This window comes from Panthera leo, chromosome C1, assembly GCF_018350215.1.
Source record: "Panthera leo isolate Ple1 chromosome C1, P.leo_Ple1_pat1.1, whole genome shotgun sequence".
Lineage (NCBI taxonomy): Eukaryota > Metazoa > Chordata > Mammalia > Carnivora > Felidae > Panthera > Panthera leo.
Genome location: NC_056686.1, coordinates 126,009,798 through 126,023,472, shown reverse-complemented (window position 1 = coordinate 126,023,472; position 13,675 = coordinate 126,009,798). Strand labels below are relative to the sequence as shown.

At 35.1% G+C, this 13,675-nt stretch overlaps 1 protein-coding gene and 1 pseudogene across 7 annotated transcripts in view; both read left to right on the top strand.

Moving 5' to 3' along the window:
• Nucleotides 1–13,675, top strand: part of ZRANB3 (zinc finger RANBP2-type containing 3) — a 304,853-nt gene that overhangs the window by 180,653 nt on the left and 110,525 nt on the right. For all 7 annotated transcript variants that reach the window (XM_042948578.1, XM_042948577.1, XM_042948579.1 and 4 more), the window contains 2 exons: nt 7,386–7,617; nt 11,487–11,572. In XM_042948578.1, coding sequence (XP_042804512.1) covers nt 7,386–7,617; nt 11,487–11,572 — 318 coding nt within the window. The remainder of the gene's footprint in view (nt 1–7,385; nt 7,618–11,486; nt 11,573–13,675) is intronic.
• Nucleotides 1,668–2,153, top strand: LOC122225856 (annotated as a pseudogene).

Here is a 13,675-nt window from a genome sequence, read left to right as displayed (position 1 = left end):
AGTGAATTACACAAATTATCACGTCTCTAAAAGTTCAAAATAACCAATTTCTGACCCTCAAATAACAGGTAGTATATATATTTGAAATAAATGTCTGTTGGGGCGCCTGGGTGGCTCAGTCGGTTAAGCGTCCGACTTTGGCTCAGGTCACGATCTCACGGTCTGTGAGTTCGAGCCTGCGTCGGGCTCTGTGCTGACTGCTCAGAGCCTGGAGCCTGTTTCAGATTCTGTGTCTCCCTCTGTCTCTGACCCTCCCCCGTTCATGCTCTGTCTCTCTCTGTCTCAAAAATAAATAAATGTTAAAAAAAAAAAAAGAAAGAAAGAAATGTCTGTTAATACTTAGATTTTTTAAAATTATGGTATTATTGTACTGTGTTGTTTTCTCTAGGATTGTTAACATAAAGACTATTTGTAACAATGAAGTTGGCCTTTGTGAATGTCCTAACAAAATAGTTGGAGGCTTTTTCTCTTTTGACCTTTGAACTATTAAGTCTATAAAATATGTCTTTATGGACCTAAGGAAATTTGGACAGTATTTTCATGGTCAAAGTAAAATTTTGGTAATAATTTTAAATTTCCTCTTGTCCAATAAAACTGCATAAAATTTACAACTTAAGGATTTAGAGAATGTAGGCCTTTGTATGCACATTTTGTTAGCTATAGTTTATTTAAAAGTTTACATTTAATTTTCTTAAAATATATATCTTCTCCCATCTTTTATAATATTTAGGTCATCTAGTTTTCCTTATTCTTTAGGAAATACTGTTTAGCAATTAAATAGAGGCCAATATTTTTATTTGGATAACATTTGGTATCTGTTAGAATGTATTACAACCCAGAGTATAACTTTTCTGGAGGATCTCAGTTTAGGAAAAGAAAAACTTACCATTGTCTTCCAAGTACTTAAAGAAATAGCTTTAAACGTATACTAACATCTGGCAACATGCATTTACCACAAATACATGTAACTCCTTTTGGCATATGCCAATTATGCCTGAAATGTTCTGCAGTGGACTTTCAAGCTCTTGTTTTTTGTATATGGTTCTCAGTATACCTAAGTTAGTTAGTAATATTAACCCTATGCTTTTCTTCTGTCAGCTTTTCTGGTTTTTGATTATAACAAGAAAATCCTAAGTCTCTATATTAACTAGATTTACCCAGGGCTTAAAACATAGTTGACATTAAGAAAAAAATGTAAGTGTTGTAAATATTTATGCATCCAACATGAGAATACCCAAATACATAAAGCAATTATTAACAAATTTAAAGGAAGTACTCGATAGTAATATGATTATAGTAGAGGAGTTTAGCACCTCACTTACATCAGTGAATAGATCATCCAAACAGAAAATCAACAAGAAAACAGTGCCTTTGAATGACACACTGGACTAGATGGATTTAACAGATACATTCAGAACATTCCATCCTAAAACAGCTTAATACACATTTGTTTTCAAGTGTATTTGGAACATTCTCAAAATAGATCACATATTAGGCCACAAAACAAATCTCAACAAATTGAAAAAGACCCAAATTATATCATGTATCTTTTCTGACCACCATGTTACAAAACTAGAAATCCACCACCACAGTCTGGAAACAACACAAATACATGGTGGTTAAATAACATGCTACTAAATAATGAATGCGTTAACCAAATCAAAGAAGAAATCAAAATTTACTTGGAGAGAAAAAATGAAAACACAGTGGTCCATCCTGTCTCAGGTCCTCACTTCCAAGATGACCAAGGAAAGAAAGAATAATAGGCCAAAAGGGGCCACAGCCATATGCAGCCTGTTTGTTGCATCACCTGTGCCTGTTGCGTTCCCAAGGACAAGGCCATCAAGAAGTTCATTATTCAGCACATAGTAGAGGCCACCACTGTTGAGGACGTTTCCAAAGTGAGTATCTTCAATGACTGTGTGCTTCCCAAACTATACATGAAACTACATTACTGTGTGAGCTGTGCCATACACAGCAAGGTGGTCAGGAATTGCTCTGGTGATGCATAGATGGAATGAACACCCTCACCCTGATTTAGACCTGCAGGTGCTACCTCGCAACCACTACCAAAGCCCATGTGAGGGGCCAGGTCCTTAAGGACTGAAGAAAAACTGTTTTCTAGAGGGGCACCTGGGTGGCTCAGTCAGTTAAGCATATGACTTTGGCTCAGGTCATGATCTTGTGGTTTGTGCATTTGAGCCCCGTGTCGGACGCTGTGCTGACAGCTCAGAGCCTGGAGCCTGCTTCAGATTCTGTGTCCACCCCTCTTCTGCTCACGCTCTGTGTCTCTCTGTCTCTTGATAATAAATAAATGTTAAAAATTTATGAAAACTGTTTTCTGGAAAAAATAAAATGGAGATTATATTTAAAAAGAAAAGAAAACACAATCATCCAAAACCTTTGGGATGTGACAAAACCAGTCCTAAGAGGGAAGCGTACAGCAATACAATTCTACCTCAAGAAGGAAAAAAAAAAAAAAAACTCAAATAAACAATCTAACTTTACACCTAAATGAGCTAAAAAGAACAAAATCCATAACCAGTAGAAAGATAATAATAAATATTGGAACAAAAATAAAAGAAATAGAAACTAAATAATAACAGCAACACAGTAGAACAAGTCTGTGAAACCAGCAGCTGGTTCTTTAAAGAATGAACAATATTGATGATAACGCTCTAGCCAGACTTAAAAAAAAATCAGAAATGGAAAAGGAGAAATAATAACCAACACCACAGAAATACAAAAGATTATGAGAGATTATTATGAAAAATTGTATGCCCACAAATTGAACAACCTAGAAGAAATGGACTAATTCCTAGAAACATATAATCTCCCAACACTGAGTCAGGAAGAAATAGAAAATTTGAACTGGCTGATTACCAGCAGTGTAATCAAATCAATATTCAAAAAAGTGAAACAAAAGTCCAGGACCACATAGCTTCACAGGAGAATTCTACCAAACATTTAAAGAGTTAATACTTATTCCTCTCAAACTATTCCAAAGAATAAAAAAGGAAGGAAAATTTCCAGATCGTTCTATGAGGCCACCATTACCTTGATACCAAGCCAGACAAAGACACCACCAAAAAAGAGTACAGGCCAAGATTCCTTATGTGCATAGTTGCAAAAATCCTCAACAAAATACTAGCAAACCAAATCCAACAATGTATGTTAAAAAATCATTCACCAGGATCCATCAGAATTCATTTCCAGGAGCCAAGGGTAGTTCAGTATTCACAAATCAATCAACTTGTTACATTACATCAATAAAGGATTGGGGCACCTGGGTGGTTCAGTTGGTTGAGCATCTGACTTTGGCTCAGGTCATGATCTCACGGTTTGTGAGTTCAAGCCCCACATGGGGCTCTGTGCTGATAGCACGAACCCTGCTTGGGATTCTCTCTCCCTCCCTCTCTTTCTCTGTCTCCCTCCCTCCCTCCCTCCACTCATGTTCTCTCTCTCAAATAATCTTTAAAAATAAATAAATAAAAGGATAAGAACCATATTATCATTTCAATAGATGAAAATAAAAGCATTTGACAAACTACAAGATACATTCATGATAAAAATCCTCAACAAAGAAGGTTTAGAGGGAACATATCTCACCATAATAAAGACCTTATATGAAAAATTCACAGCTAACATCATCCTTAATGAGTAAAAAACTGAGAGGTTTTCCCTAAAGGTCAGGAACAAGACAGGGATGTCTACTCTCACCATTTTTGTTCAACATAGTACTGGAAATCTTAGCCACAGCAGTCAGACAAGAAAAAGAAAGAAAAGGCATCCAAATTGATAAGAGGTAAAACTTTCACTGTTTGTAGATGACATGATATGCTATATAGAAAACCATTAAAGATTCCACCAATCTGATAAATGAATTCAGTAACATCACAAGATAGAAAATGCACTTCTATACACTAATAATGAAGCAGCAGAAAGAGAAATTAAGAAAATAATCCCAGGGGCGCCTGGGTGGCTCAGTCGGTTAAGCCTCCGACTTCGGCTCAGGTCATGATCTCACGGTCCGTGGGTTCGAGCCCCGCGTCGGGCTCTGTGCTGACAGCTCAGAGCCTGGAGCCCGTTTCAGATTCTGTGTCTCCCTCTCTCTCTGCCCCTCCCTTGTTCATGCTCTGTCTCTCTCTGTCTCAAAAATAAATAAATGTTAAAAAAATTTTAAAAAAATAGAAAATAATCCCATTTACAATTGCACCAAAAATAGTATGATACTTAGGAATAAACTTAACCAAAGAGGTGAAAGACCTGTACTCTGAAAATTATAAAACAATGATGAAAGAAATCAAGGATAACACAAAGAAATAGACATTCCATGCTCATGGATTGGAAGAACAAATATTGTTAAAATGTCTGTACTACCCAAAGCAGTCTACACATTTAATGCTGTCCCTATCAAAATACCAACAGTATTTTTCACAGAACAGGAACAAACAATCCTAAAATTTCTGTGGAACCACAAAAGATCCTGAATAGCCCAAACAGTCTTGAAAAGGAAAAACAAAACTGGAGGGATCAAAATTTCATACTTCAAGTTACAATACAAAGCTGCAGTAATAAAAACAGTGTGGTACTGGCACAAAAATAGAAAACATAGATCAATGTAACAGAATAGAAAATCCAGAAATAAACCCACAATTATATGGTCAATTAATCTTTGACAAAGGATGCAAGAACATACAATCGGAAAAAGAAAATCTGTTCAACAAATCATCGACAAATTGGGAAAACTGGACAGCAGCATGTTAATGGACTACTTTCTTACATCATACAAAAAAATTTACTCAAAATGGATTAAGGACCTAAATGTGAGACCTGAAACCATAAAAATTCTAGAAGAGCGCACAGGCAGTAATTTCTCTAACATTGGTTGTAGCAACTTTTTTCTACATATGTCTCCTAAGGCAAGGGCGATGAAAGCAAAAATCAACTTTGGGACTATATTGCAAAAAAAAAAGCTTCTGCACAGTGAAGGAAACCATCAACAAAACTAAAAGGCAACCTACTGAATGGGAGAAGATATTTGCAAACAACATATGTGATCAAGGGTTAGAATCCAAAATAGAAGAAGAACTTAACACAACATCCAAAAAAGCAAACAACCCAACTACAAAAGGGGAATAAAACATAAACAGACATTTCTCCAAATAAGACAGATATCCACCAGACACATAAGAAGATTCTCAGCATCATCCATCATCAGAGAAATACAAATCAAAATCACAATGTCACTTCACACCTGTCAGAATGGCTAAAATCAAAAACTCAAGAAACAAGTGTTGGCGAGGATGTGGGGAGAAAGGAACACTCATGCCCTGTTGGAGGGAATGGAAGCTGGTGTAGCCACTGAGGAAACCGGTATGGATGTTCCACCAAAATTAAAAATAAAACTACCATATGATCTGGTAATCACACTACTGGGTATTTACTGTAAGAATATGAAAACACTAATTCAAAAGGATATATGTATCTATGTTTATTGCAGCATTTTTTTTTTACAATAGCCAAATTATGGAATCAGCCTATTGTCCATTGATGGAGGGATATCCCATCGATGAATGGGATACTATTCAGCCATAACAAAGGAATGAAGGGGTGCTTGAGTGGCTCAGTTAAGCATCTGACTCTTTATGTGGGCTCAGATTATGATCTCATGGTTGTGAGATTGAACTATGCATCCGTCTTCTTCGGATTCTCTCTCCCTCTCTCTGTTACTCCCCTACTTGTACTTTCTCTCTCTCTCTCTCTCTCTCTGTGTCTCTCTCTCAAAATAAATTTAAAAAAAAACTTAAAAAAGAATGAAATCTTGGCATTTGCACCAACCTGTATATAGTTAGTATAATATCAAGTGAAATAAGCCAGTCAGAACACAAATAACATACCATCTCACTCATATGTGGAAACAGATGAACAAAGGAATAAAAAAAAAAAAAAAGAGACAAACCAAGAAACTGACTCTTAACTATAGACAATGAACAGATAGTTACCAGAGGGGAGGTAGGTAGGGTGGGTGGGTAAAATAGGTGAAGGGGATTAAGAGTAGAACTTATCGGGGCGCCTGGGTGGCTCAGTCGGTTGAGCATCCGACTTCGGCTCAGGTCACGATCTTACAGTTCGTGGGTTCGAGCCCCACGTCAGGCTCTGTGCTCACAGCTCAGAGCCTGGAGCCTGCTTCTGATTCTGTGCCTCCCTCTCTCTTTGCCCACCCCCCCCCCCCCCCGCTCGCGCTGTCTCTCTCTGTCTCTCAAAAATAAATAAATGTAAAAAAAAAAAAAATTAAAAAGAAGAGTAGAACTTATCTTGATACTCACTAGGTGAGTACTCACTAGGAATTGTTGAATCACTATATTGTACACAACTGAATACAACTAATATAACACTATATGTTAACTACACTGGAATTAAAATTTTAAAAATAAATTAAAACATTTTTTAAATGCAATTGTTGTATTGTTGTATTGTAATATTTAGGAGCTCTGCCTTTTCTCTTAGGGGGTAGAAAACTGCAGAAGACTGACTCTCCTGTATTTTTTCACTGATGTTATAGAAAATGCTAAAGTAATGTATTTTATTGTTTTTTCATTTATTTGTCTAACTATTTAATTCTCCAAACTCACTAGGAGCATAACACTGCATATACAAAGATGAATAATAAGACATATTTTTTTGTCCTCATTAATTAGCAAAGGAGATAAATACGTAAATGAAAAATTTCGTTATAGCGTGGTAAATAATAATATAGATGTATGAATAATTACATAGTCCAAAAGTTAGAGATCTCTTGAGCCCCGTGTTACTCTGTATAAAGTGGTACCCTCTCTCCTTTCCCATACTTCATCACCCCGTGGCTGGGAATTTTTGTTGTCATGGTTTCAAGGACTCTGCTGGTCTTAGTGGGACAGTCTAGGAATATGAGATGCCCTGCTGTGCCCTGGACAGCCCTTCAATACTAAGTAGTGTCTTCAAAATCCCACTACCACCTGGGCTGAAAAATGCTGCTTGCCCTCTTCTCTGTGGGAAGGCTTCAATAAAGATTCAACTAATATTTGAGTATCCACTTTATCCACAATTCTAGATGTCTGGAAGCAAATATTCTCAGAAGTAATATCCTAATCCTAGTAACATGTGGCTTGGTAGATGTGAAAATCTTCCAAAGACAATTTACCCAAAAATTTGGTTTTGGTTAACCAAAATTTTAAATTTTGCATTCTTGCTTGTCATATCTGAAAACTCTAAAATCTTAAGAGAAATTGAGTTTCAGCAGTATTTTTCTTTATTTCCTCTGAATTTCTTCCCAAAGAGTTGTATTGTTTATGATAAATTGGTTACTGAAATATTTTTAAATATATGGATTTTTTCTTCCCTAGGAGAATATCTACAAGCAAAGTGACAATTCTAGGTTATGGTCTTTTAACCACAGATGCAGAGACTTTGATATGTGCATTGAATAATCAGAATTTCAAAGTTGTTATAGTGGATGAATCACACTACATGAAGTCCAGGAATGCAACCCGCAGCAAGATTTTACTGCCAATAGTACAGACAGCCAAACGAGCCATTCTTCTTACAGGAACTCCAGCCTTGGGAAGGCCTGAAGAGGTATTAGAATCCTTATACTTTGGCTTTAAAAATATATATCATTCACCTATTTTGCAGTGTTTAATTTTAAATTAGTTGCTTCAAATGCTAGAAGAATACTTTGGGAACTTCTAGATGGCTATTAATGATTAAATACATCTTTTACTATGACTGTCTTCTCTATTTATATGTGAACCTTTCCTGTGCTTGCACATGTATATAAAAAAAATAGTTTTTACTTTTGGCATAAGGTTTTCATATTTAGTGTAAAGTTGTAATAGTCACCACATTTATTGTGGTTCTGATATGGTTTTAATCTTCACTTATCCAGTTTGTTGTTTTACATTTTAAGCTCCTTGGGATTGGATTTTAATCTATTTTATATCTTTTGTATTGCATTACAGAACTTCTTTCTATTTCTCTTTTACTTCAAAATCCATGGTTGGAAAGATAGAGAGAAACTAGTACTTATGTTCAGATCAGATAGGGTAATTACTTAGAATGGAGGAATAAGGTATTTGTTTGATACCCCATTTAGCCTTACTATTCTTAGAGCCAAGTAGAGCATGGAGTAATTAAAAAAGAAATGATGGATGAAATTCTTATTAGTCTGTAAGGGTCACTGTAACCTAGAGAAGTCCTTTCTATTAATGAACACTGAGTCATAGAAAACAATGTGCTTTTTGTCTTGTAGTTGTAAGAATTAAAGGCAATACTAGTTTGAAAGTATCTTGCTGTGTGTCCTGGCACATGGTAAGCACTTAACATAAGTAGCAATTGTTATCTGATTAGTGAGCCAAGACTGGGAGATAGCTATTGGTAAGGTGTATTATGTTAATTGATTTCAGATGTTAAACCAACCTTGCATTCCATGATAAATCTCACTTGACTGTGTTATCATCCTTTTATTTGTTGCTGGATTCAGTTTGCTTTATTTTGTTAATGATTTTTGTGTGTTTATTCAGAAGAGATACTGATCTATAGTTTTCCTGTTATATCTTTAGTTTTGTTATCAAAGCAATACTGGTTTCATTGAATGAGTTGGGAAGTTTTCTCTCCTTTTCTGTTTTTTAGAGGAGTTTATGAAACGTTGGTATTTGTTTGTAAATATTTGGTAGAGTTTAGCGGTGAAGCCATCTGAGCTTGAGTTTTCCTTTGTGGGTATTTTTTAAATTAATGATTCATTCTATTCACTGAATATATGTCTGTTTAGATTGTGTATTTCTTCTTGAGTCAGTTTGATACTTTTTGTCTTTCTAGGCATTTTTGTATTTTATCTAAGTAATCTAACTTATTAGTATACATTTGTTCATGGTATTCCCTTTCTTCCTTATGAGGTTGGTAGTAATGTCCCCTCTTTTATTTTGGATTTTAGTAACTTGAGTCTTCTCTCTCTTTTTTTAATTTGGGTAGTCTAGCTAAAATTTTATCAATATCTCAATCTTTCCAAAAACCAGTATTTGGTTTCATTAATTTTTTTTCTGTTGTTTTTCCATTCTCTATCTTGTTTATTTCCATTCTAGTCTTTATTATATATTCCTGCTGTTTTCTGTTTAGTTTACTCTTTCTTTCCCAATGTCTTAAGGTAGAAAATTAGGTTATTGATTTGAGATTGTTCTTCTTTTTTAACGTAGACATATACTGCTATAAATTTTACTCCTTGGAAAACTTGTTGTCAATTACTTAGAAAGTTAAAACCAGAGTTACCATGAGACCTAGCAATTCCATTTTTAAGTATATACACAAGAAAACTGAAAACATATATTCATAAAAAATTATATAGATACAGATGTTCATAGTAGCATTATTTGTAATATCCAGAAAGTAGTAAGAAGCCAGTGTCCATAACTGATGAATGGATAATGAAAATGCAGCCATAAAAAGGATGAAGTACTGATACATTCTACAACATGGGTGAGCCTTGAAAGCACTATGCTAAGTGAACGAAGTCAGACACAGAGGCTACATACTGTATGATTCTATTTATGTGAAATATCAAGAAAGACAAATTAATGGAAATAGGAATCAGATTGGTGATTGCCAGGATTAGGGAGAGGGAGAATAGGAAATGACTAGTAATGGGTATGGGCTTCCTTTCTATAGTGATAAAAATATTACAGAATTAGATAGTGGTCATTGAGGCATTTTGTGAATATATGAAGAGCCAGTGAATTATACACTGTAAAAGTATGAACAATAAAAGTGATATATAAATTATTTCTCAATGAAGCTGCCAATTTTAAAAAACATACTAAAATAACAGACATTACTATGTGTAGCCTATCAGTTATAAAAATGAAAGATGTCATATTACTGATGAGAATATAAATTGGGACCTGCATTTTACAGTGTAACACAGTAACATCCATCAAACTTTAAAAAACACGTACCTTAAACCCACCTATTTCATTTCTAAAAATATATTCTACAGCCTCATCTAATGGAGATGCAGATTGGTGGGTAGGTGGATGGTTGGGTAGATGGATTGGATAGATAGGTAAGTAAATAGATAAATTATTGATAGATGTTGTAGATACATATACCTATACCTGCATATGTTTATATATGCACACATACACATACATAGACTTACATGTATGTTATTAACTTTTATAACTGTATAAAAGCTAGAAACAGCCTATATGTCCATGATCAGGAGACTGTTTAAATATTTTACAGTACTTCCACGTAGGAATGAGTGCCATGGGCCTTTAAACAATGCTTTATTATGGTAATACTTTGCTTAGTTAATTTTTAAAACTAAGTACAAATAGATGTATATGTACTTTGATAAAGTCTAAGACATGTTTTAGGGAACAAAATTCTAGTTGTATATGTATAATATGATGATCTTCATGTGAAGAAAAGAGAATATACAGTAAAACCTTGGTTTGCCAGCATAATTCATTCCAGAAACATGTTTGTAATCCAAAGCACTTGTATTTCAAAGTGAGTTTCCCCATAAGAAATAATGGAAATTCAGATGATACATTCCAAGACACAAGAATATTCATATAAATATGATTACAATAATGTAATATAACAAAATAATTTTAAAATACAAAATATAAAGAAAAATAAACAAATGAACTTGCATTTACCTTTGAAAACCTTCGTGGCTGGTGTGAGGGAGACAAGAGACGAGGGTTATTGTGTAGGATGACTTTCACTATTACTGATGGATGTTGACTACAGTACAGTGTTAGTAAACTCTTGTCATATACTGTATTTAATATAACTGGCAAGAAGGCAGCAGAGAAAAGGGTCTGTATCTGCAGGCAGTATGACCTAGAATGAAGCAAAGGATTCCTAAGCTTACTCTTGTATGGAAAAGCAAAGGACTGTCCATAGGTGCTTTGAAGTGACAAAAAATATACTAGCGCCTTCCAGTGTTCTGAAAAATCGTTGATTTCTGCCAAACACCATGGCCTGAGACCAAGCATCCTAGCATGGGAGACGATCACCCACAATCTCTCAGGGAGAGAGAGTGAGAAGAACCATTGGCTCAGTTGTGATCATGTGATGTTCAGCATCATATACTATTGGTATTGCAAGAAATTGCTCATTTATCAAGTTAAAATTTATTAGAAATATTTGCTCATCTTGCAGAACACTCGCAGAACAAGTTACTCACAATCAAGGTTTTATTGTATACATATCCTTATGTAGGCATACAAAATATATAAATGTACGTTAGAGAAAAGGATAGCAGTTATCCCTGAAGAATAGGATGGCAGAGATGGGTGGATGAAGGGGGAGGAGGAGGCTTGAGAAAGAAGAGGTAGATTTTCTCTTTTCTTTTTTTTATTATTTTGTTAACTGGATTTATCATAGTAATAATATTTACTTCAAAATGTTGCAACATATTGAGAGCACTTGTGTTGTTACAGCTTTTCATGCAGATTGAAGCTCTCTTTCCACAAAAATTTGGAACATGGACCGAGTATGCCAAAAGATACTGTAATGCCCATGTGAGGTATGAAAAACTACTTCCTATTAATTTTAATCCTCATATACTTACTGTGAACATTAAGGTTTCATTAGTCATTCTTTATTCCAGTGTTTTTCGAACTTTTGTGGTTATGGAATAATTTCTTCAAGTAAAATCTTGTGTGGAAGACCTATATATAAAATAAATAAAAGAAGTAGGTAATGACAGTTTTTCTTTATTCTAATTTACCTCCCATTTATTTTATTTTTGAAATTATTTATTTGTATTGACTGGATAAGTGTATACAGTCTACAAAAGTGAAAAGTAAGTTCCTATTCCACTCATGCCCCAGCCAACCATTTCCGTTCCCAGGTAACCACTGTTGGCGATTTATTGTGTATCCTTCTGGAGATACTCCATGCATTAAAAAGTACATATGATTGGGGCGCCTGGGTGGCTCAGTCGGTTAAGTGTCCGACTTCGGCTCAGGTCATGATCTCGTGGTTCGCAAATTCAAGCCCCGCATCGGGCTCTGTGCTGACAGCTCGGAGCCTGGAGCCTGCTCCCGATTCTGTGTCTCCCTCTCACTCTGACCTTCCCCCCACTCATGCTCTGTCTCTCTCTGTCTCAAAAATAAATAAACGTTAAAAAAAAAAAAAGTACATATGATTCTGTATGTATAATATCGTTTCATGTCATTTATATACATATATATAAATATATAAGTATATATATAAATATATGAGTATGTATATAAATATATAGTTGTATAATGTACACATTGTGTGCTGTTTGCTGTTTTCACCTAGTATGTGTTAGAGAGCTTTCTATATGAGTTCTTAAAAGGGCTTTGACATTCTTTTTGCTCTCTTTTGTTTTTAGTTTATTTTTTTAGTTTATTTATTTTTGAGAGAGAGAGACAGAACACGAGTTGGGGAGGGGCAGAGAGGGGACACAAAATCCAAAGCAGGCTCCAGGCTCTGAGGTGTCAGCACAGAGGCCGATGCAGAGCTTGAAGCCACGTGACATGAGATCATGACCTGAGCTGAAGTCTGACGCTTAAGCAACTGAGCCACCCAGGTGCCCCTCTTTTTGTTAAATGCACTATAATTTATTTAGTCTACCATTAATAGTCCTTTGTGGTAAATAGATGTTGGGTCCAATACAGCAGTGAATACCCTTGCACATTTTGAGAGGCAAAGAGCCTCTCTTTGTATTGGCAAAGAGGATGCAAAACTAGAACTGGGCCACCTGTCTTTTATATTCCTATCCAGTACTTACCATGTTTCATTTTACAAAAGTAACTTTACCTCCCCGTACCTTAGCATCTTTAGCTCTAAAAAGAGAAAATAATTATTCCTGGCTCAAAGAGTTATTAGGAGACTTACATTAGCTAATATTTATAAGGCTTGAACAGTGAGTGGCATGTAGTGAGTACTCAATAATTATAAGCTATTTTAATATTTCATGTCACACACATAGCAGTAAGTCTGCAAGATAAATTTATAGAGGAGGAGTTCCTGGTACAATGTATTTGTATATTTTTTAGATTTTTTCAAACTATGCTCCACCATAGTATACCAATTTATATTACCACCAGCAGTAAGATTGTCTATTTCCCCACACCTTGCCACCATGTTCAAATAGAAATTATTTCATTTTGCTGATGAAATGTGACGGTAGTTGTTACACACATTTGTCTTCTCATGTTACTAAATGCAATTGAGCATTTTTTCATACATGTAAGAGTCATTTGTACTTTTTTCCTTTTTGTTGTGTTTATGTTCTTTACCTTTTATTCTACTAAACTTACTGGCTGTTTTTTTTCTTACTGATATACTGGAAATCTTATATATTATAGAAATTGGCTCTTTGTGATATGAGTCCCTTAGTCCCGTACATTTTTTCTGTGTGTGTGTGTGTGTGTGTGTGTGTGTGTGTGTGTTTTCCTTTATCCTTCTACAAGTTTTTTAAATAACCCTATGTAGTCATGGTGTTCTGGTGCTTTTTAAAGGACTGTAGAGAACAGAGATAGAAAGAGCCCTTCCAAACTGTATGAAGTCAGATGAACACTGATACCGTCACACAGTATCATACACACACACACACACACACATACATACACACACACACACACAGACCTATTTT